This window comes from Sinocyclocheilus rhinocerous, unplaced genomic scaffold (genome assembly GCF_001515625.1).
Source record: "Sinocyclocheilus rhinocerous isolate Xijiao unplaced genomic scaffold, SAMN03320098_v1.1 scaffold681, whole genome shotgun sequence".
In the NCBI taxonomy this organism is placed as follows: domain Eukaryota; kingdom Metazoa; phylum Chordata; class Actinopteri; order Cypriniformes; family Cyprinidae; genus Sinocyclocheilus; species Sinocyclocheilus rhinocerous.
This window is the reverse complement of record NW_015641029.1, coordinates 128,103-153,327: the sequence shown is the minus strand read 5'-3', so window position 1 is coordinate 153,327 and position 25,225 is coordinate 128,103. Positions and strand designations below refer to the sequence as shown.

Below are 25,225 nucleotides of genomic sequence, written 5' to 3'. Positions count from 1 at the left end.
AATTATATTTGATTTTTATGAGTTAATTTAGACGTAATGCACGTTTTTATAGAGTTACTTGCTAAATGTGCTGCATTATTTTGCTCATTGGCCCTCCTGTGGCCTCGGGAGACAATTAGACCTATACAATAAAGACCTATTTAATCTGCATATAAAACATTAAAAATGAGATATTTGTTTAATTTTTATTGTGTTTGATTGTTAAAACAAAACTTTTTGGTTTAAAATAGGTTATAAAAATGTCAATAATTATCGATACCGAACGATATGAAACATTATATCGTTGATACATTTTTTAGCTATATCGCCCAGCCCTATTACAGACCCCAAACTTTTGAATGGTAGCATATTTAGTTGTTTTTAGGTTTAAAAATATCATTTTATATAATGCATTTCCTTTCTTTTTCTCTCTCTTTTTTTGGTGAAAGAAAGGAAAGTACCACAGAAGCTATACAAATAGCTTAACTTTAACCCAGAATATTCATTAAGAAGAAAAAAAAAAACAGATGAAAAAGGGGACTTTTTAGGACTTCTCTAAATATGAGTTTCTAGGATTGTCTGCTCTAAGGAGTGTTGTGGTCAGTGGATGTATCCAGGTGTTTTTACCTCCAGAATATGTTCATCCTGTTGTTCTCTGTCCAGCTTCCGAGACGTGGTGGTGACCAGACCTGCAAAACCATGAACACAATTTGTAACCACATTAAAACTTAGCATCTTAACAATCTTGTACCCAGACATTCTCAAAAGGGTTCTGTCAGATTTATTTCGCTTCTGGGTGCAATATTGTGAAATAAACACACACACACAAACGTTAAATACCACAGATTCAGCTGCAAAGAACTGCAGAAAGGGCGTTGTGCTTGTGTCAGGACTGTTTTAAAGCTGAACAAACAACCACACTTTAAACACGTACTCACACTGCCTGAAAACAGACAACACAAACCTCACAAACTACCTTCAACCAAACACACAATGCTGATAATAAACACCTTCAAGCACTGAAATGATGAGTGAAATGTCAATGCAACCGTCACTGCATTTACTTCAATCTGTTCTGGGTGTGGGTTCTTCTGTGGTGGCTTTTAGAAGATTTCTCTCAAGGGCTTTACATTACAGGAAAATAAGATCTGAGCACAACAGAAATCCAATTGGAAGTGAATTCAAGTGCCGAACCCAGTGAAGAGAGTATAAACAGGCAGACAGAGACCGAACAACAATGCAAATGAGCACACGTTTCTGTAAAGAGCGTCTCGATTGCAGATAATAAGAAAACTTGTGTTTCTCCGTCAGTATAATTGTAGATAATTGTACATTAGATGGGTCAAAGAGCGTGGCAGATGTTGCCAGCCCCGGCCACACGAGAGACGCCTGCCGACCGTGCAGAAAAAGGATTTCCGAAACCAGAAGCCATCAATGGCGCACATGCAGGCAGCAGAAATAGCCCAGCCGCAACACGCCTCCTGCTCCTGGTCAAAACTGTGCTAGGCTGCAAACCATCTCTCTCTCTCCTTTGCTTTAGCAGTCATACATGGGAATGAAAATAAACTCTGAATGCGGGCAGTCATCAAAATCTCTGCACTTTAAAACATTATATTAAAGGCAAAGCTACATTTATAGACCAAGAACTTGACTGGAATGGAAAAGGACAGTAAATAGGGATATTTAAATAGGGACATGTTTTATAGGAATTAACAGGAACTTTTTTCACTGTTAGGCTAAAAAGTAATAATATTTAGCTGACATTCTGAATTAATCAAAGTTAGGCAGCTTTTAAGTGTCTCCCAGAAGTTTTGGTGTTCAGAATACGCAGATATGACTCTTACTTTCTCCTCAACTGAATACAATTTCATGAATATATATTGCATACACTGGATGTATACTGAGCTAAAGCATATCTCTCAGCTAAAATGAACCTCCATCCCCTAGATATCATTACACACGAGCATATGTGTCTAATGCTGAGGTGTACGGCTGCTGGATGGACCTTAAGAACATGCTGCTAAAAAGACGCCCGTGTTCGTACCCACAATCCATTTCTTCCCCGGCCAAAAAAACAGTGGTCTACTGCATTGTGGGCTAAGCGTGGCCAACGAAAATTGCAGTTCAGCCATTTTTGGAAAAAGAAAAACAAGACCGTTGAAGCTGGGAGATGCAAGAGCAAATGTGAAGAAAGAAAGAAAGAAAGAAAGAAAGAAAGAATCATCAAACTAAGGAACGAAAGACAGAATAACCAAACAAACCATGTATTTTCATACTGGTTTAGACTGGTTTACACTCTTAAAAAGGTTCCATGAAAAAGAGGTTTGCACAGTGATGCCATAGAAGAACCATTTTGGAACCTTTCTGTGAACATATCTTAAAAGAACCATTTTTTTCTTAGTGTCAAGAACATTTTTATAATATAAGAACATGTTTCCACTATAGAGTGCAATAGAAAGGTCCCATGGATGTTGAAGGTTCTTCATGGAACCATCTATGCCAATAAAGAACCTTTATTTTTAATAGTGTATGGTATAGTTTGGTCAGCCAACATCGCTTTTCCAGATCAAGTTAGTGGACTCAGGAACGCTAGTTAAGTAGCCTAGTGGAGACTGGGATGAATCGTGTCCTGTTTGCAGGAATCTCATTTCATTAGCCGTCAGATGATGTTTACCCTCATTGTCTCTGAGAAAGCAAATGAATTTTGCCCAAAGATTTCATTATTTGATCTGTCTGCGTAGTCTGAGGTACTTACAGCTCGAGCATGTCTCGCTGAGCACAAGCTTGTGACCCTCTGCTAAAATAGCCTCTGCTAACCACTGAACTCCTACAGTAAACACATAGTGAAATCTTGCATATAATGATAGCGCCGCCACACTGCCTCTGGAGAAAAGGAAAGGATAAAATCAGAAAGAAACCAGCAAAAAAAAAGAGCATCCAAGTGTCTGGGCAAATGACACTCTGCCCTTTCCTCTAAAACACTTTTGCTTGGGAGAAAAAAGAAGCGCTATTTTCTCTTTCTGGCTCTCTCGAACTCTCCCTCGCTTAGACGGAAGGCCATTGATGGACTTTAGAAGAGGTATCGATTAGCAGGCAGGAATGCAACACCTCGTATCTGAGACCGAGACGCCACATTCCTAATTAAGGGTCGCGCACACACTTACAGAAACGCATATGCACCTCTCTTAAGCACAGATGAATGTACATACAAAACACTCTCAAGGCCCACTAACAAGCACAAAACAGTCTACGCCACAACTACATAGATAAATGAGCGCACACACAAAGACATGCACTACAGTGGGCAGACCTGGGCAACGTTCCCAAATGCACCTTAACCCTCCTCCCCATTCTAACACATACTGTGTTTGTGAATGGCAGCCATTTCAGAGCAGAGAGACAGAGAGAGAAGGGCAACACTTGAGGTTGAGAAAGAAGTCTTTGCTGGGTTTGTGTCTCTCAGAAAGAGCCTCACATTAGCCGTACGCCATTAACCTCCTGCAGAACACTCAATAGAGCCTATCAAAGAGACACTCTGCCACACTCGCACACACAAATATGTGCTCAGATAAGTCAAAAACATGCAAATGCTGAAAGATTTCAGGTTAGTCTATTATTCATTTGTGTTTTGTAGCTAAAAAGTAACCTAAAGTAATTAATTTTTAATCAGAGTTCACAAATGGAGATGACACAAGCAACAGAGGTAACTAATAGGGATGCACCAGTATTAAAATTCTGGCCAATATGAAGATTATTATTGTCATGTCATGCTAAGTAAAACTAAATAAAATAAACAGAAATTAAAAACTAAAATAAAACACAAAAAAAAACAACAATAAAGTTTTGTGTCTTTGTGAGTGTACAGTATGTGTTCTGTAAATGTAGAGTAAATTAAATGATGACGTCTACAGGCATTTCTCAAACTAGGACCTCTCAAACTCATTGGCGGATAAAGCAGACATCATCTGAATAAATCCCATCAGTCTTGTCGAGTGGCTTCAGCTCAGTATCCACATTTAGCAACCAAAGGCCCCTGGAAATGGGGCAGCTGATGGTAGGAAATTCCTATCTGAGAGTGACTGAGATTACTAACACTGAGCTTTCAGACCTCCGCTCTATTCGGTGTACTAACTCCATTTAGAGTGTGGGTCACGAAGAGAGAGAGAGAGAATGAACAAGAATAAAGAGACAAATCCCTGGCAGATAATGTCTCTTTCAAAACATTCTTTTTGATTTGAGTATTCCAGAGCTCAAAGCTCACTCATGGGGACGACCTGGATTTACAACACTAAATCACTGCATTCCCACCTCTGTGTGAGCATATGCGTGCAAGGTCATGTTGGCATTAAGACCGCAGCATTGATTTTTTTTTCTACATTACAAGGTATGGCACACTGCCACAAAATGTATCTGTCCTGTCCTTTAAGGATGAAGTGTTTTTGTGCAAATGCACCAAAAGCAATTGCAAAAACTATGAATGAGCCCTAAAAACATAAATGCAGGAGTGAGTCATAAAACAGAAATGAGTTTTTTTGTTTAACTTTTTTTTGTTTGTTTGTTAAATGCCAGTAATAAGGTATATGGTTAACACAAGCTCAAGATATTTTCACACTTTCTTCTATGACATAAAATACATCAACAATATCCCACTCGTGTTTTTTAAGCTTTAAAGTGTCTTGAAAAAGGCTGTGACTAACAAGTGGCTAAATGGGACTAAAGAGGTTATAAGGGACATTAAATGTTATCACGCCAAACAGGAAAACTCATCTACTCACTAATGTTTGCTTGTTTTTACAGTAGCATTGCATTTATACTCGCACATTTGCTAGCTATTTAAACTTCACCTATAAAACTTGTAGATATTAAAAACTGAAAGAGTTGTTGGAAGCTGAGTGGGGGAGACGTTAAAGTCATGTGACCATGTTGGAGTTTGTTTATAGTCTAGCATCAGCTTTTCACTACTTCCGATTATATTTGGGTTTCAAAAGCCATAAAATGTGTTCATTTATGAAGATTATCTTGATCAACAAAATGTTTAAGAATCATAAACTTGCAAAGTTTTTTTCTTTAATAATCCAAAAGTCAATGGAAAAATCTTACTGGCTTTTTGTCAAGGGAACCAGGGTGATGCTAACTTCAGGGTTGGCTTATATGTCCTTGTTCTGACAATTAGTTCAACCTCAAACATGCCATTGGTTCAATCAGAAGTTGACATGTCGGGTCATTCAATCAAACAGCCATAGTGGAAGTCAGCCTTTAAATGGCTTACTTATAATTGCATATTAAACTGGAATAGAAGAGATTACCCTAGCACTGAGGGGAAAAATGCATACTAATATTCACAAGCTTCTCTTACAATGGCAAATCACATTGTTTATTATTTGTCCATGTAACATATGCAAAGATTCTGTCAGAGGTCAAACGCTTTCATGGACTCGTGCTTGCTTGGCTGGGTTGAATATCAGGGAAATTTCTGGTGTGTGAAATCCGTAGGTTAGCAGTAAACAAGCAGGGCAGGTGTGCCGGTGGATATGCTTCACAAGCCTCTAAAACCCTGCAACTTTATCCACAGGAATGAGTGAGAGGGAGGGGGAGTGATTTGTGTGTGTATGTGTTTTTTTCCCCCTGCACTTCGCTTTAGTTTTCCATCCTTAATAACCTTTTGTACCTCGTGCCAACTGTGGGAGCCTAAAAGACAGGAAAAGACAGGAAGTCGTTGGACATAGTATCCATTTCTTTTCAAGCTTTCCCTACTTTGGGTTGAACCCTTTGAAAAGAGCACATGGCATTGTTGTATAACAACCCACATTTTTTCCCCTCTTTTTTCTCCTCTTAAAAAAGCCGTGCTGAAAGTTGATAGGAAGGTGGAAAGGAGGAGAAAGGAGAGGAAAGCAGGCCTTGTGAATCATTGCAGCTATATCCTCCTTTCACTCCAATTAAACAAGCAGAGTAGAGCTCAAAGGCACAGAGGTGGCTCATAGACTTCTAATTACCTGAGCTGATTTCTATCCCAGCAGCCAGTGCTCTTGACATTGTCAGTACAGCGAGCTAAATCTACTCTGGTAAGAGGACGAAGAGAGAGCTAATGCAGATATCAGGTATTACACCAGAGATCTGAGATTTCCAGAAATGTGTGTGTGTGTGTGTGTGTGTGTGTGTGTGGTTTGTACACCAGAATAAGAACCGTCTGCATTGTACTGAGCACAATTCTTTCTGCTTGTGCCTTCCAGCTAAAGAAATTATTCCCATACTCACACTACCAGCATACTCATGGTCCAAAATTAACACTCCACATGTGCAGTGTTATTTTAGTATTATTAATATACTATTATAGTACATGTGGTTTATTTAATATTTTTATTTTCATATTTTCAGTTACATTTTTTTATTAAAATTCATTTTCATTTTAGTTTATTTTAATTGTTGTTATCTGTATTTAAATATGTCTATACAGCTTTCATTCATTTTCATTTTACTTTTAGTAATTTTAGAACTTGAACTTATTTGTTTAGGCAACATTTTAACATTTCTTTTAGGTTTTTAAAGTTTTCCCATTTATTATAAAATTTTATTTCAGGTTCATTTCACATTACTAAAAATAATTTTAATAGTTTTAGTTAATAATAACAACACTGACCATATGGTGAATATAAGTAAAAATTGGTTTTCGTAAAGTTAAATGGAGTTACTGAATCTACAAAAATTACTGACAAAAATGTCCACGATAGTGAATGTGAGACAAGACAAAAAATGATTATGATTTTATATTAATGACAATTATAACATATTGAAAAAAGAAAAAAAATTGGGACCCACTTTATATTAAGTGGCCTTAACAACTATGTACTTACATTTAAATTAATAATTTGGTACAATGCACTTATTGTTTACATGTTTTTACATTGTACTTATATTTAAAAAATACATGCATGTAATTACATCTGTAATTAATTTCTGTAATTACATGTTATTTATCTTATTTACACGACGGCATGTCATTTCGGTCTCTACGTTATGGTCACGCTCTCTGCATGACGCACAGTGGAGTTGTTCCACGAACAACATCTCCAGAACTGCTTTGAGAGTCACTTCATGAGCATTTGACCGTTTCATTTGAGTAAAACTATCATCATGTCATATACATCATGTCATCACAGAAATGTAATGGTATTCACGGCAACCCGTCAAAATAAAAGTTCGGTTTAATTCGAGGGCATTGGCAGAAATATATTACTATTGTTGAGTAGAATGTACGTAACAGGCTGCTACTACTACTACTAAAATTATTAAAACCTTATTTTTAAGGAATAAGCATTCAATATTTCTTCAATGTTTTAATTGTAATATTAAATGACCTTTATTTTCCAAAAAATAAAATTTGTTTAGTTTTCATTACTTAAAAGATAGATTAAATGAATGTTTTATGCCTTAAAACAAAATGTAAATATACAATACAGAATTTCTGAGCAGAAAAATCATAAGGCTATTGTAAGAATAAATTATTGTTTTTATATTATTGTAAAACTTGTTTTATGCTTTCAAATAATTAGACATGCTAAAACAGAATTTGGTTACAATAAAACATAAGGTTGTAAAAATAAAAACATTTCATAGGGCCCTAAACATGTAATATTTGTTAAACTTTTAATAAATTGATGTTAAATTGTTTAAGTTTCATGATTTTAATTAATTAGACATGCGGTTTGATTAATAAAATGTAATTTAACCATTAAAAAGGAGTCCAGAAAAAAAAAGGGAAAAAAAACGGAACACCCCCCCAAAGCCATAAACCTAGGGGAAACACTGCACCTTAACCCACCCTTAAACCTACCCATATCACCAAACCTGTCCCTAACCTTACCCGTATCCCACCTCAATAGCAGCAAAAGTGTTTTGCAATACAATATGAACACAATAAGTACATTGCACTTAATTTTTGATGTAAGTACATAGTAGTTAAGGCCACTTAATATAAAGTGGGGCCAAAAATTGTTTAAATATTACATATCACTAAAATGTTTTACTGACTAAAATTAAATTAAATTAAAATAGTAATAAGACTAAAATGACTAAATTATATAAAATTATATCACAAAAAAAATCTAAATTTAACATGATTACACTGAACTTCTCAATTTCTGAATTGCAAATAATAAACGACAAAAATTTCATAAGAAAAAGCCTGACTACCTGACTAAACTTGGTTGGTTACTTTAGGAATTGAAACATATGCTTGGTAAAATGCAAGACATTTTTATTTTTATCTGGCATGTGAGTCAGTCAAATATAACTACAATAAATATGTATTATAATAAACATTTCTACAAAAGAGCAGCATATGATACACCAAGTGGCAAATTTTTAATTGTCATATTCGGGTTCTTTTGAATTTTTCGTGTTTGAGAGACTTTCATAGTTCTGCTAAAAATGAAAATTTTATCATCATTCATTCACCCTTGTGTCATTCCAAACCTCTATGACTGACTTTCTTCTGCAGAACACAAAATGTTAGAAACCAAACAACATTGGAGCCCACTGACTTCCATTGTAGGGATAAAAACATGGAGATATTTCTCAAAATACATTTTATGTTTTACAAAAGAAAAAGTCACACCGTTTTGAAATAGCATGAGGTTGAGTAAATGATGACAAATTTTTCATTTTTGGGTGAACTATCCCTTTAAGTTGAAAATGCTCTTGTCATGAAGCATACACTGATATTTGATCCCTGTCTCTCCACACATGCGCTTCCACTCTGAGAAATGAGTAGTCACGTTCACTTGCGCAAATACACCGGCTCACATAAAACCTTTTCCTTTATCACATAATTCGAAGTCCAACTCAGCGGGGTGCTTTCGAAAACCAGGCTGAAAGCAGCTTTCAGGCAGATAGGTTAATTTCTCTTCACCGACAGGTAGAGCATGAAAAGGATCTCTCTTACACATACGCTTGAGCAAAAAAAGCGTAGTGCAGTCATTCAGAGAAAGCATTTCACGAGGGCAAAGGAAAAGATGGAGACTAGCGAACCACCCACACACCTCACACGAAGCAAAGGCCTTTGGGAAAGACCTTAAAGATACAGAGAAAGGGAGAAAATGATGGTGTGAAAAACGGTGGGGCAAAGGGACCATGTAAGCTAATGCATGAACGCTTATGCAGGAACACACATGTGTATGTACATACACACCACATTTATGCAAGCTCACACCCACACACTCACTTTATCACTTTAACTAACCTGTGCAGAAGGGATTGAGGTCAGTATGAGCAGGTTAACTCAGACTCTTTTGCGTGACCTGACTCAAAAACGGGAACAATCCGTTCACCTGGAGTGCGTGTCATTATCCTCAGCTACACTCGCTGAACAAAACTGCGCTCACAGCGCCTCTGAATGCAGCTCTAGGACAAAACACTAATTCAATAGGTATCCTTGTTTTTCTGCCAGGTATCTTCCCTGGAAAATTCTAGTGCGTTTTGTTGAGGGAGGCTGTGGCGCACAGGTGTCAGAGAAAATTACAGTCTTCAGATGTTATGAGCTGGAGTTTTAAGGCAGTTGTATTCTGCATATTCTTTATTGCCTGACTGCCTTTTACCTGAAGTTCTGTGTTATATATATATAGAGAGAGAGAGAGAGAGAGGTAAACACATAAATAGACATTTCAATAAATTACCTAATATAGATATTTATTTTTTCACCTATCTATCCATCCATGCATCTGTCCATCCATCCACATATATACATGCATACATAAATAAGAGATAACCGATGGATGGATGGATGGATAAATTAATTAATTTAAATTAAATAGCATTGTGCACATTATGCAAATGTGATATATCAAATATAGAGGTTATAGTTATGTCTATTTTTTGAATGAGTTGTTTTGCAGCTTATTTTCTAGAAATGTTCTTATTGTGCTGGTGTGGAGGCATTGTGTTGTGCACATTCGAGTGTCTATATAGTACAATAAACTCTTTTCAAAAGATCAAGGAAAATCCTGTTTTCCATGACATGTTCCCTTCAATGAAACACAAAAGCAGCACTAAGACCTGTTTACTGTTGCCAAAAGAAAAGGAAAAAAAGAAACTCTCATCAAAGCCCACACAACCTCACACAAGCACACACAACTAAAAAACCAACCAATCAATATAGTCCAAGGTGCTTTTGCGACCAAGCAGACAAAAATGTCAGCTGAGAAATAAACAATCAAACTCCAAGACTGCAGATGTGCTCTTCACCGATCTACCAGCAAACCAACAAACAAGTTTATTCTGCCTCTTCCCACAGGTCCTATTTTTTGCAGGGCAGCTTTGTAGACGCGCCAGCACAGGGCTCTGCTGTTTCTGAGCATGTAATTACTGAGGTTTGGCCTGCTGTATATTTAACTGCTTTATCGTCAGGCGTGACGTTTTGGGCAAGAAAATGAAATACTAATAATAGAGGTCAGCGGTGATAACAATTAACTCCAGATTCAACGGAGCGTTCAAACCTTGTTTCTGAAAAAATATAAACAACGCAGGTAGCTATGGTGTTACTGCAACCTGTGATAAAGGTTATGAGTTAATTGAGTGATTGCTTAGAAGCACATGAAGCGCTTTTAAGTGTTGCAAAGAAGTTATGAATTGTTGAAATGACTATTGTAGTATATTGTTACTGCCTGCACACTCTTTCTCTTTCACTACTGTTGCTACTGTTGCCAAAAAAAAAAAAAACTCTCATCAAAGCCCTTAGTTACCTCACACACACACAAACAACTAAACCAACCAATCAATATCATCCAAGGTGCTTTTGTGACCAAGCAGACAAAAATGTCAGCTGAGAAATAAACAATCAAACTCCAAGACTGCAGATGTGCTCTTCACCGATCTACCAGCGAACCAGCAAACAAGTTTATTCTGCTTCTTCCCACAGGTCCTATTTTTTTTGCAGGGCAGCTTTGTAGACGCGCCAGCACAGGGCTCTGCTGTTTCTGAGCATGTAATTACTGAGGTTTGGCCTGCTGTATATTTAACTGCTTTATCTTCAGGCGTGACGGTTTGGGCAAAAAATGAAAAACGAATAATAGAGGTCAGCGGTGATAACAATTAAACTCCAGATTCAACGAAGCGTTCACGGAAACCTTGTTCAAATATAAACAACACAAGTAGCTATGGTTGCAACCTGTGATAAAGGTTATGAGTTAATTGAGTGATTGCTTAGAAGCACATGAAGCGCTTTTAAGTGTTGCAAAGAAGTTATGAATTGTTGAAATGACTATTGTAGTATATTGTTACTGCCTGCACACTCTTTCTCTTTCACACAAGTACACACAAAATGGCTGTTGGTACCCGTGTATAGAGATTTAGTACGGATCTCTTAGTGGAGCCCTGCGTTAGCTAATTCTCAGTGACAAGTCTCAAAGCCTAGTTTAGATTTATCTCCCATCGTTTTTAAGGCAGTCACTGAAATCTAACCCAAATTTTCATTTATTAGAGGCAGTCACTTAAATGTTTCATTTATTTCTAAACAGATAGTGACTGAAACGTTTCATTTTCATTCTGAGGCTGTTTAGTGTTTTTTCCCTCATTTTCATTCTGAGTTAATAAGTGAAATCTTTCATTTTCCCTATGGGCTCAAAACTCAAACAGTAGTGCAAGTCATTATGATTAAATGGATTATACTCCTGGTTATTGTGAAATGCTTAGTAAAGCAGGGAGAGCATCATCTTGTTCATTCATCACCCACGATAAGCCTATGCAAATCTGCGCTAAAGGAAATTCAAGCAGCCAAACCAATCAACCATGAGACAGTGCTTTATTAGTATTTCAATACTATTAAAGTGTTTATTGATAGTTTAAATGAGCTTTTATTTGTATATTTTCAGTTTTAATTTTAGTTTTACACATTTATTCAGCTTTTGTTCTTGTTGTTTTGAATAGTTTTATTCAATTAGTTCCAAAGGCAACATTTATCATTTTAAAAATTCTAATTCTTAGACATCTTATTTTATTTCAGATGCATTACAAGTAACGGAAAAGACAATAGTTTTAGTTGTAGTTAACAATAGCAACAGTGCCTTGAGGCTGAATTTTAATCTTTTCACTGACTGAAAACCACTGTCTTTTTTTATTATTATTTATTTTTAGAAACCGCTTAACCATGGAACATCTGTACAGAAAATACCTCCTCCAATGAACTTTATTCATTGCCAGACATGTACACGCTGTGCAGCTGTATGTTATCTAGGAAGAGACGGACCCATCCCTGATTACTCCCAGTTATATTATATTATGTCTGAGTCTGTAAGTGTTTGGGTGGGTGAGCACCCTGTGCTTTTGACAAAAGATGTACCGTCTACATTACATACCGATATGGTTGCACAAGATCAGTTGTGCTTTGCAGAGCCCTTCCTCTGGAGATCTGATATGCGCTTGCAAGATGACAAAATATTTCAGGAACCTCTTATGAACCATCTCTGTTAATCACTACGAATGAAGAACTTCCGGACTTAAAACTAAAAGTGTTGCAAAAGCACTTTTATCTTAAATAGAGTCTTATCTCTTACTCTTGGTAACACACACAAACAGGCACTTTAATAACCCACACATATCCGCCACTCCTGGAATGGTTAATATTCTACTAAAAAGTCAGACTGCCTCAATTTTCTTCTCTTTTTTCCTCCCTTTTCTTTCTTTCTTTCCCTGGAGCAAATCCAAGTGTGGAACCGTTACTGAGAGAACACAGTCTGCTGGAGGACAAACCCTTATTTGGTCTGAAAACTCTCATTGGCCACTGCTAGCAAAAATAACCTTTGTTATTTGACATTTGTGTATGTAACTGCATGGGGGAAAAAAGACCACACAAGTCAGTAAAACACTGTGAAGAAGTGTACCCATAGGAAAGAAAAATTACAAATTAAATCTCTTTATAATCTTAAATGTTCCTCCTAGGCAGTAATGAGACTGAATGTAGAACAAATGTTTTTCCTAAGAAAAAGATCTAATAATGTCACACACAGGAGTTTCAGAAGAGTTCTCAAAATTGTTTTTGTTCAAAATGTTCTCAAAATTTTGCTGATTTGCCAAAATTCTAAAACTCTTAATAATTTTCATGAAATTCTTAATACGTAGCTCAGTACTCTTACTGTACACTACAATTCAAAGTTTTTTTTTAATTCAGCAAGGATGCATCAAGCTGATTAAAATGGCAGTAAAGACATTTAAATTGTTTGATTTGATTGTAATAATAATAAAAATTGAAATTTTTGATTTGATTGTAATTATATTTTACAATATTACTGTTTTTATTTTGGTCAAATGCAGCTTTGGTGAGCATAAGAGGTATTCTACAAATACATTTAAAAAATCTGACTGACCACAAACGTGTGAACGGTAGTGTCTTAATGTTTGGCTTGTTTATGTCTTTTTATCTAAAACATTGTGGGAGCAATAGAACTGTAGCCGCTAGCTATCACCGTCTTCCTCAGTTAAGCTTTAAAAGTTATTTGTTCTTAGCACTAAAACATGTTCAGACAACAATGGTGAAGATATTGCAGGCGCTAGGTAATCTGACCTAACATGTTTCTGAAAAGTCCTGAAATTGAAGAGTGATTCATTTTAAGGTTTTCTACAGCTGCCGGGCCTCTGGATCTGCTGTTTGCACCTTTTTACGCCTATTCTCCTCGGTATGCCTGCAAAATCATGTTCTACTCTATGTGGGAGAAGAGGACGAGGAGGGGGAACCATAGCTGTATAAAATATTCAGTGTGGGTCCATTTAGCAAACCCTATATGCGTACACAGTGATCCATGAAGAGAGTGAGAAAGAGAGGAAAGCGACAGAGAGAGAGACATGTTGAGAAAACAAGAACACAGAGTAGATCCGAGAGCAGCTGAATGTGCCTTCGAACACTTACTCACTGAGCCTTATGCTTCAGTAGATTTACATAAAAATAAAAAAAACAGACAGTTTGGGACTGATGGCACTCAAAGAATCTCAGAAGAGCATTAGGACACAGCTAACCTATCTCTAATAATTGTTTTGCACCAGTAGATGGAGGTCTTCTCTGATGGACCATTTTCACTGTACTGATATAGGTCAATGTGACATGAAAAGGCCCTTTCGAACAGAATATGCTCTGCAAACCATGCTTAACTAGGAAATGAATCACTGAGTTGTGTGTCAGCTGAACAAATAATTAACAGAATTGCTGTTAGTTACCATATGAACAACCGTTTTTGAAATGTTCACCAAGGCCGCATTTATTTGATCAAAACACAGTAAAAACAGAAATACTGTGAAATATTATTGCAATTTAAAATAACCGTTTGTAATGTGGTGTTTTGTTTCATGTTCATGTTTTCCATGTCTTTTATTTTGTAATTGTTTCATGGTCCCTGTTTGTGTCATGCTTCCCTTGCCCTTAGAGGGGGGGATATGTAATGTGGTGTTTTGTTTCATGTTCATGTTTTCCATGTCTTTTATTTTGTAATTGTTTCATGGTCCCTGTTTGTGTCATGCTTCCCTTGCCCTCATGTATTCATGCCATTGGTTCCCCTGTTCATTTGTGTCATGTTCTGATTGGTTGTCTTAGTCATGTGTCTTGTTTCCCATTGGTTTGTTCTTGTCATGTGACCCTCTTGTTTCCTATAAGTAGCTTCATGTTCCCATTGTGCCCTCGTCGTGTATTGAATGTATTTAACCCGCTGTTGGTGAGTCTAGTCTGTTTATGCCAAGTCTGCTCCTGTTATGTCTGTTCAAGTCAAGTCTGTGTTTCTTGTTTGGATATCACCTGTAAATAAAACTGCACTTGGGTTCTCACTTACGCTCGCCTTCAGTGGATGATTCATTACACCGTTTTCCATTTTAATATTCTTTTAAAATGTAATTCATTTCTGAGATGGCAAAACTGAATTTTCAACAGCCTTAATATTAGACTGAATATTTTTATCTGCTTAATATTTTGTGGAAACTGATTTTTTTTTTTTTTTTCTTCAAGATTATTTGAGAAATAGAAGGCTAATGCATCATTATAATACATGTCTTTAGTGCCACTTTTAATGAATTTAATGTGTCCTTGCTGAATAAAAGCAAAAAAATATTAATTTCTTGCAAAAAAAGTTATTTTGAAACTGAAATTTCAGGTTTTTCAAAATGTACGCTGGTATAACATTAATTTATCAGTTCTTTTACATTTATAAGATATAAGTGAAGTAGTTGCCCAATATGTGTGCCGAAACTTTTAAAATAAAAAATTAAATCTTTTAAAATAAATCTGCCTTATGTCCAGTTGAACCCACATTTGATAAATTCGGTTACTTCAAACTCTCAGTCTATTCCTGTCAACCTCTGCATCTTCAAATCGACTGCTAGAAGGACAGTAAGATGAAAACAAAGCTCTTTGAAACACTTACCAGTCTTAGGGTTGATGCTGAAGAAACCCTGGGGGTTCCCGCTTGTGATCTTATAGGACAGCTTTTCACTAGATTTGGTGTCTGGGTCAAACGCCTCAATCTGGATGATGGAGACATCTTTGGGTGAGTTCTCCATGACGGATGGATAATAGACAGGTTCGGAGGTCTGTGGGGCATTATCGTTGACATCCTGGACTTCGATGTAGACCTCGACGAAGGAAGACAGCGGAACCACACCACGATCAGTAGCATAGACCGTCAGCCAGTAGTGAGGTACGGTCTCATGGTCCAGCAGTTCCTGTGTCCGGATCACACCTGAGGAGAACATGAAGAAATCATAGGGTCATCTCTAAGACACATCAACTGGCATTTTTCTTTAAAGTTACACCTATGTATGCTATGTATGTCTAGGAGTGCCATTTAAAAGTAAAATGAAGAAACTAATCACCAATAAAATAAGTTAACACTTTATTTTACAGTGTCCTTGTTACACGTTACATGTACTTACTATAGTAATAGCAATAAATAGCGCACAAGCACATTCATATTACTCAATACGTAAACGTATAATTACACTGTAACAAGGACAACAAAATAAAGTGTAACCTAAAATAAAGCAATGTTTTTTTATTATTATTTTATTTGGTAACACTTTATTTTAAAGTGTCTTTGTTACACGTTACATGTACTTACTATTATAATAACAATAAAATATGCATAATTACATGCAAGTAACCCTAAGCCAAACCCTAATCCTAAACCCAACCATATACTAATTCCATGTACTTAATTAATATTACTCAGTACTTAAATGTATAATTACAGTGTAACAATTACACCTTAAAATAAAGTGTTACCTTTTATTTAAAAGCAGCCTAATATTGGAGTAATTAATGTAGTAATTATTAATGTATTTTGTTGTTACATTTAACTACTTTAAATGAATTTAAAATAAAAAATAATTTGTCAACTATTAAAAGTGATTGTTACATTTAAATATGTTTTAAACATGAAATAAAGAGTTTTAAATGTACTTGTTTGTCAATTTTAAAACTGATGAATCTATTTACATTTTTAGTGGCACTCCTAGTCATTCGCAGGATGTAACATCACACAAACATTTTCACACAACAAAATAAATTTCATCACAAATGAGTGCAAACCACTTCACACATACTGTATGTTTCTTCTAAAACCTAAAGTAGACCTTTAAATAGCATTTCTACATTTCACAGCCGCAACATCCTATACCCATCATGCTTTGCCTATGATAATGGCAGCCTTAGAAGCAGATAAGTGGCTTTGATAGATTTAAGTGGGAACCTAATACCTCCTATAGATTGTCTTATTGGTCCTCTAAGTGTAGAATGCCTTTATTAAACCTACTTGCTTAGAGCCAGAGTCACCTGTTCAGCGCTCTACCTAGCAATCATTAACATTAGGGACATTTCACATGTGTGCTGCATTTCTGTCAGCTGTGTCAACAGTCTGCCTATTCAGTCGGGCAAAACTCTCTTTTTTACTGCCATAAAGGAATGAGATGGGGGAGGAAGAAGAGGTGGAGGCCGTCAGTCAGCAAACAGCAGGTCTGCATACAAAGAGCACTCGAATCCATCACATATGATGGCGAGAGAGTAAAAAAGCAAAAGAAGAACTTGGACTGTGATCTCTACGTTTATCCAGGCCATGCATGGTAGTGTGGCGTAATTTATGCTGCAGAATGATTCATTAGATTTTATTGTATCTTACTTATATTTTATTGTATCATACTGAATAAAGCGAATGCTTGGTTAAGTGCAATAAAGATTTGGCTTGCCTGAAAAGACCTGTAATGTTATCAGTAGCCAAGTGATCTCATCGTTACTGAGGGCAGGCATGTGTGGTGTGTGAATGAAGAAAGAGAGCTAGATAGACACTCCCTGGCCAAAGTTTACTCCTGCCAGAACAGGGAGGCTCCTGTCGTTGAAAACTCGATCCAATTAAACTTGAGCCCTTGAACTTTGAGATTATACCTAGCTGGTTAAGAAATCTTAAGATGTCGTGTTTATTCAGGTTGCAAACATTTCAAGAATACTCTCATTCTTTCCAACTTAATTTAAGCCGACTCAGCATTCATGTTTAGTTGCAAAGTACAAGTATGTCGCACAAGGACATAAGAAACAAGGAAGCGGCAACGTTATCCGATTTTTTCCAGAAGAATCTTTTTGCCCAGTGCCGGTTCTGGTTCTTTGTCTTCTTAACTTGCTCTGCTGGGCTTTAGCAAACTCACAGGACTAGATGGAGCCTCAAGGGTGTTACGTGAGAAAGAAGAGACTTACTACTTTAAAAACAGACAAGAAAAAACTGCTTTTCACAGGCTCGGGCTGTTTTAGTTGACCTTCTTGGCCTTATTTTTCATTCATCATTGATCCGTAACACCTGACTTTAGCTGGATAGCTTAAGGCTCCAATATAGGAGGTGGGAGAAAGGAAATGGATAGCTCACTTCATCTTGCCCATGGCTGTCGGTGTAGGGTGGCCCATAGATCAGCACTGTTATATACTCAACGTTGTAAAAGCTCTGCAGTTAGCCTAATTCTTAAAGAAGGAACATGCATAAGAAATTAGGCAAATGGAAAAAGCAAGACTTTATTGTTTTTTTAACTAGATTTTGGAGTCAGTGAGATTTATTTTTTTCAAGAAATGAATACTTTTATTCAGCAAGGTCACATCAAATATATTCAAAAGTGACAGTAAAAACATGTATAATGTTACAAAAGATTTAGATTTAAAGTAAATGCTGTTCTTTTGAACTTTCTCTTCAGAATCAAGAAAATGTGTCACAGTGTGTTTCTGTGAGCGGCTAGCAGGGTATGAGAATGTGTCAAATGGAGTCAGAGAAGCTTAACTATAGATGTGGACAAGAAAGAGGTGGTAGCAGAGGAGAGATAGGGTGAGACAGAAAATGAGCTTTGTCTCTGCCAAACGACTGTCCATGCTTGAGTGCTCATTTGGATGACCGGGGGATACACACAAAAGAAAGCAGCTCCTTCAAGCTCAAAAGGCCGCAGCTGAAAAAGCAGTCAACAGGATGATGACTTCACCAACGCACAAGCACACTCCCACTAAAGCCTGATGCTGAAAGACCATACTAAGCTAAAATTCACTTCATATTTTTTGTAGGGATGCACAGAAATTTGGACCGCAGAAAAATATAAGCCGAAAATGGCATTTTTGGTATTTGGCCAAAAATATAGGGTGCGGTGCAGTGCGATGCTCTGCTCAATATTCCGCTCTATGAATGTGCGTTCTGCTCATGTACTGCTTACTCGTGCTCACCGGAAAAGCAATGTCCGCTCAAATAACGCTGCAACAGGACATTTCTATGTAGTATACTTGTTCCTGTTTGCAGTAGCGTTACTGTGCTGTAATATGGCAACACTGGTAAAATGACACTACCCTCTCGTGACGCTGTGCTCTGTTCACATGCTCTGATAATATTAGCTTTGTAGGACTATACATTATTTTGATAATTAGTCAAAAATATAAATAAATAAATGATAATTTCGATGATAATAATGATAGATCCTACCTGTCCGATCGCTACCATTTTGTTCATTTAAATGGGGAGTAATCTCAATTATCACCAGTAAAATATGGAGTGCCACAAGGATGATTTGTATCGTGAAAAGCGCTGTACAAATAAACTTGAATTGATTTGAATAATTAATTAATTAATTAATATATTTTCTGTCAAATTTTATTGCGCTACTTTGAATTAAAAAGGTGGTTACTTGTGTTTTTTTTTATTCAGTATCATTAAAATTATCGAGTTACATTAAAAAGTCTTACAAAAATGTTTTATTTTATTTAATAAAACAATAAATAATTAATACAATGCATTTTCGGTTTCTGTTTTCAGCCAAGTGCATCCAGACTTTTCGGTTTTGGTTTTGGCCCAGAATTTTCATTTCAGTGCATCCCTAATTTATGGTCTACTTTTAGCATTTCTGATGCTAAAATTTAAAGAGTGAACTAGTCAAGAAACTGAATAGTTACAGAAGTGTTCACACTGACACATCTGGTGCTAAAACTGTGTCATTCTCCGAAGAAAATGTATATCAATTTTAATATGAATTGTGTATGTGTGTGTGTGTGTGTGTGAAATTATTAGTATTAAAATTTCAAACTAACCTATAATCTAATTAAATATTAAATATTACAAATCCCATCTAATTAAAATCATAAAAAGAGTTTGGACTCTAAAGCATTGCATATTTAAGTTTTAAAATCTTTAAATATGATTGTAAAAATTAATAAAATAATGGAACTTTGACTTGGTCTGAATAGACCAATAGCATGGATTTACCAGCTAAACTGCCCATAATCAGTTGTCTTCTAGAAGCCTGGTTGAGAGAATTGCACCTGAATTGACGTGCAAGAACATTTACCTAAAAATAAACATTCCCAACAGGATTCCATTTCATAAACACGAGTCTTTTACAATACTAACCAACCCTGACTAAGATGAAGCTTTTGTTATAAAGAAGCTTCAGGCATTCGTCAGCATTAAAGCTCAAGCTTAAATGCTGGTACAATCATCAAATCATTTTTATAGTTTATATTTCATATCTACCAAAATATTTCCCCAATGTTGAATCCTTTATCTACAAACTGGCAATAGATGTAGCCCGGTTTAGTTCAAACAAGAATTGGAATTAGGAAATTCCGCACAAAAGTCTTGGCGTATTCAAACACAATCCGTATGATCTGTAATTGTGATGATTCACTCAGTGAATTAAGGTTGTTTCGTAAGTATTCTGCCACACCTTTCAATCCACTGTGGTTGAGGAAGTTGTGAAACCTGTCCTGAAGCTATAGAATATGATGACAGAAATACAGCAGGTCTTTCTTTCTGGCTGCTTTGTCTGTTCATTTCTTCACCCTGAAGCGAGACATTTCACAGCAACCTGACTGCCTCAATGAACAATGAGAACCGCTCGCACTGACTCAACATGGCTGACCTTGCACACAGGTGTGTGTGCATATTTGTGTGTGCAAAGAGAGACAGAAAGGAAGCTAATTTCATTCTCAGACTGGTTCGACATCCCCAGTGACTGATTAGATCACAAGACGACCACGACTACACCATCTCCACAATGAGTTAACAAGCATGAAGGGTTTCTGATCTTGACTTCACATGTTAAAAGTTTGTTCCTGGTTGAGAGTATCAAGGGCCATGATGATGGGAATGTTAAGTGGATTGGGGAATAGCAAGCCTCCATGCACCCTTCCCTCTTATGTTTCTCAACTTTCCCAAAATGAGGGTCAGAGAGGAGGGTCTGGTTGGACACATGGCTTACTGGTAGTGCTGGGCGGTATGACCAAAAATTTATATCACTGTATTGATATTGTGGATGAGTTCTTCTGTGTCATCACGTTCCTTTTAGTTCTACAGCTTCAGTTTCGGAACTTTCACGTTTAGTAACACATACAGCTGTTCCCTCACCACAGTGCAACACCCCTTTCAAACAGTGTCGCGTTCCGAACGTTGTTTAAGTGACATATACCGGTATTGCGGTATTTTCAAAATTCATATCATAACAAAAATAAAAACCGGTATTCGGTATGAACCGGTATACCGCCCAGCACTACTTACTGGGTAGTATGAGTTCACCAACATGCTGTGAGCTGATGGTCATACAACCCAATCGAGCTTGGGTCATTTCCAGTTCACTTGAAATCTGTCATAAAAAAAATGAACTATTAGAAATTATTATAAATTAGTATGTAAACTGCTACACTACAATAATCAAAATATTTATTTTTCAAAAATGTTGTTTTTATTTCTAAAAATAATGCCTGTCCTACCACTATGATGCAATTAAAATGCAATTAAATTAATGCAATTAAAAACAATACAGTTCAAAAGTTTGGGGTCTGTAAGGTCTTTTGTTGTTTTCGAAAGATGATATGCTAACCAAAGCTGCATTTATTTGATTAAAAATACAGTAAAAACAGCAATATTGTGAAATTTTTTTATTAAAAATGTGTATTTTTTTAAATTATTTTTTTGAGGAATAGAAAGTTCAAAAGAACAGCATTTATTTAAAATAGAAACCATTTGTAACATTATAAAATGTCTTGAATTTTGTTCAATTTCATGCATCCCTGCTAAATAAAACTATTAATTCAAAATAAAATGCAAACTTTTTAATGGTACTGTAATTTGAGATAAACACATCTAGTGTAGGGGTGGGCGATATGGCAAAAAATTCATATCACGGTTTATTTTTAGAAATATCACGATTCAAGATTTTGTCACAATTCTTTGTCATATTGGTTTTACTATTTTGCAAGTTGTCTGAGAATTACAGCCAAACTAATTTCCCTATTATAAAGACAAAGCCTTTCAAGGTAACACAATCTACAAAAGAATGGCGGATATTTAGGCCAAAGTGGGTGAAGATAAAAATCTTTGTCATTATTTTATCTTTGCTATTAAAAATGAGAACAAAAATACACATTACATACAAATAAAACAAACAGTGTTTTATTTTCAGGTACAATCGGTGTATTTAGCAGTGGCATTCAAGAAATTGAATGAACAAATATAAAAATTAAACACTATATAGACTGATTCCTATTAAAGCAGGTTTTGATGATAATTACATTTTAAACGGTAATACTAACCGTCAGGACATTTTATTGTGATTTATCGTGAAACCGGCAATCGTTCCATCCCTAAAGCAACTGTATTAAATTTTTTCAGTCAAGAGTAGTGAGTGATTTTTCTCTTTGTGTTTTGTTGTTTTAACATTAAAGAATAAACATTCTGTCATCTGTCTGTCAATTCTGTCAGTGTTTTATTTTTATACCATCATTTACTCTTAAAATGTATTTTACTCTTAAAATTTATTTTAAACCCGAATGAGTTTCTTTCTTCTGCTGAACATAAATGCTATTTTGAAGAATGTGGAAAACCAAACAGTTGCTGGTCCATGGTGACTTCCATAGGATTTTTTCCTACTATCAAATTCAATGTGGACCAGCAACTGTTTGGTTACCCACGTTCTTCAAAATATCTTCTTTTGTGTTCAGCACAAGAAAGAAATTAATACAGGTTTGAGACAACATGTGAGTGAGTAAATAATGACAGAAATTAAATTTTAGGGTGAACTATCCCTTTAATGACAGTCGGCAACATGTTTAGTACTGTCCCTTTAAGACCTGCACGCATCAAATAAACAGTCACGCATCCATTTTTCTCTCAACTGTTTACTTTCATTTTAGACATAACCAACTGAGTCTATATGTAAACCTTGTGTGTTTTGACAGTATTAGCACAAAAGATAACTTACTTCAGTAATCAGGTGCTATTTGACAGGCTTTTTAGTGCGCGCGCTTCGGGTGTATGCGTTCAGAAAAAGCGTACGTTAGAACAGCACGCGAATGAAATGATTAACCGGCAAGACTTTGAAGCACTGCAACTGAAAGAATGTGCGCTGTAGCGCGATACTACGATATTTCTTCAAAAGCAGATCGTGGAGACATTTTTATTGTCCGCGATCAAAAATCGTCATATCCCCCTCCCTAATCTAGTGTGATGCTTTCAGAAAAACTGGAGGGAGACAATTCTGGCAATGAACGTCAAATCCAATGTTGGAAATTGTTGGTGGACAAACAAAACTAGAGAGAGTGTGAAAAGTGTGTTTCAAGAGGTTTTACGTTCTAATAGTCCACAAGGCTAAAAGTGCCCATGATAGCTGAAGAAACCCTTGCTTCTTCTTTATACACACATTCAAACACATGGCACAGATTCAGTTTGAAAAATTACAAATTGTATGTGAATGAAAAGCTGGCAATTGCACCAAATTAGAAAGCCAGAACAAGATTACCAGGGTTGTCAAATAGAGGATTATGATATGTAAAACCATGTTTATCCCTAGTGCTCATTTTCATAAAGAGACAAGTTGCCTTCAAAAAAACTGTCAATATCATGTTTTTTTTAGTTTTTTTGGATGAGGATGCATAATAAGCCACAACACTGCAGCTCCTGTAAGCACAGTTGGCGTTCGCAGAACTGCTGTGAATATCATCAAAGCAAAGCCTGACTAACTCTGAGCAGTTCTCTGACCTTCAGAGAGTGACTTTACACTGCTTCACATATGTAGTGGAGGTGGTGGAAGCACAGGAATAAGTTAGGGCAGCTTAAGACGTGTATTCCCCTGGTCTGCGCTTTAAAAAGTGGTCCGTTTCTCTTTGAACTGGCTTGGTTAATTCTGTTTCCTGGGCTCCTGCATTCCTCAGCCTTCTTAGGCCTCCTGCTCACATGCTTATATAAACTTTCTCAGCGATTTTTCTCTCCACCTCCCGCTTCACTCTTTTCTCGATCTTTTTCTTTCCCGAGACTCCAGAGAAATAGTTGAGATTCCAGTGTCAGAACCAAGAGTATTATGAGGGAACCCTCGGCTAAGCTCCCATCACCCCTCCTTTCCCAACTTCAATCATATCATGCTCTCGGTTCCCAGACTTTTTTCAGGGGCTTTAATAGGGCTCTACCCCACTTTACTTTCACTTTAGGTATGCAGCCTTAAAGAATACTTGTACTATAAATTAACTCAATTATTACTTAATAAAACCATGAATAATATCTGGCCTCAATAGAAGGATTTGGGCCACTATTTTAGATTTCTAACTGTCCTGCCAACATTTTTAATGGTGTCAACAGATATATATATATACATATATGATTTATTAGGGTAGTTGACAAATAGGCAGTAAAAATTTCTTATTTTGTAAAAGACCATTTTTGAAGAAGAAATGCATATATTTATGTAGGGTGAAGTCTGATCTTTGAGAAAATATAAAGGGTCTAGGGCTGCACGATAAATCGCATGCGATATTTAACGCACATCTTGTCAGTAAAGCCGGTTCTGTAATCAGCGGTAAATCTCCATCACGTCCGCACGTGATGGGCTGCTTTCACATGGAGCAGCATTAACTACACAGAGCTTTACTGACTTTACACGGCTTTACTGACAAGATGCGCATTAAATATCGCATGCGATTTATCGTGCAGCCCTAAAAGGGTCACTAACTTCATCAATTCTTTCAATGTTATTTTTAACATTTTCACTGAACTGTACCATAAATTTGTCCTATGGTGTGACATAGCAAAAATTAAGAAAATAAACCTCTTAATAATATATAAATAGCATGAGAGAGATTTATCTTCATTGTTAGATGCTTCTTTTCATATAGTTTTATTTATTTAATATGAAATTATAATTAACATCATTTTGACTTGTTGGACAATTTCAGGACAAACTTTGACAACAAGACAAACTTTGCTGTCATCCGTTCAAAACTGCTGAAAATTATACAATTTTAAGATGAGTGATATTTATATCTCCCCTATTAAAATACTCAACTGATATTCATAAGATATTTTGAGATAAAAACAAATCTGTGGTTCTTTTATGTGTGTCACACCATAGGACATTACGTCACACTAAAGCTGTGTTTCCCAACCTTTCTTTAGTCGTCAGTCTCTTAGTCAATCAGTATGTTACTGAAACTCTTCTAGCCCCCCTGCTACATGTGTGGCACAGCTAAATATGATTGATATTCAAACCATATTCATTAAGATGTGAATGAATTTTTTTTAACTATATGGCTACTCTTTTTAAGGCATCATTTTGATTCTATTTACTTTCTGCATTGTTCTCTTAGGATCTCCTCCCTTCCCTGTTAATTTTCTGTCTATATTTTCATGGCCTCTCTCTTCCAGTAATTTCTCTCCCTCATTTCTTTCTGTTTCAAAAACAAATTACCACATTTTATACTTATTTTCATGACACTTTATAACAGTAC

General features: G+C 36.2%; 1 protein-coding gene across 1 annotated transcript in view; it reads right to left on the bottom strand.

The window, feature by feature from the left end:
• The window catches only part of fat1a (FAT atypical cadherin 1a), a 100,187-nt gene that overhangs the window by 54,352 nt on the left and 20,610 nt on the right, over nt 1-25,225 (bottom strand). Inside the window, exons 3-4 of the mRNA XM_016570442.1 lie at nt 15,372-15,686; nt 607-668 (exon numbers count right to left, since the gene is read on the bottom strand). Of these exons, the coding sequence (XP_016425928.1) occupies nt 607-668; nt 15,372-15,686 (377 nt within the window). The remainder of the gene's footprint in view (nt 1-606; nt 669-15,371; nt 15,687-25,225) is intronic.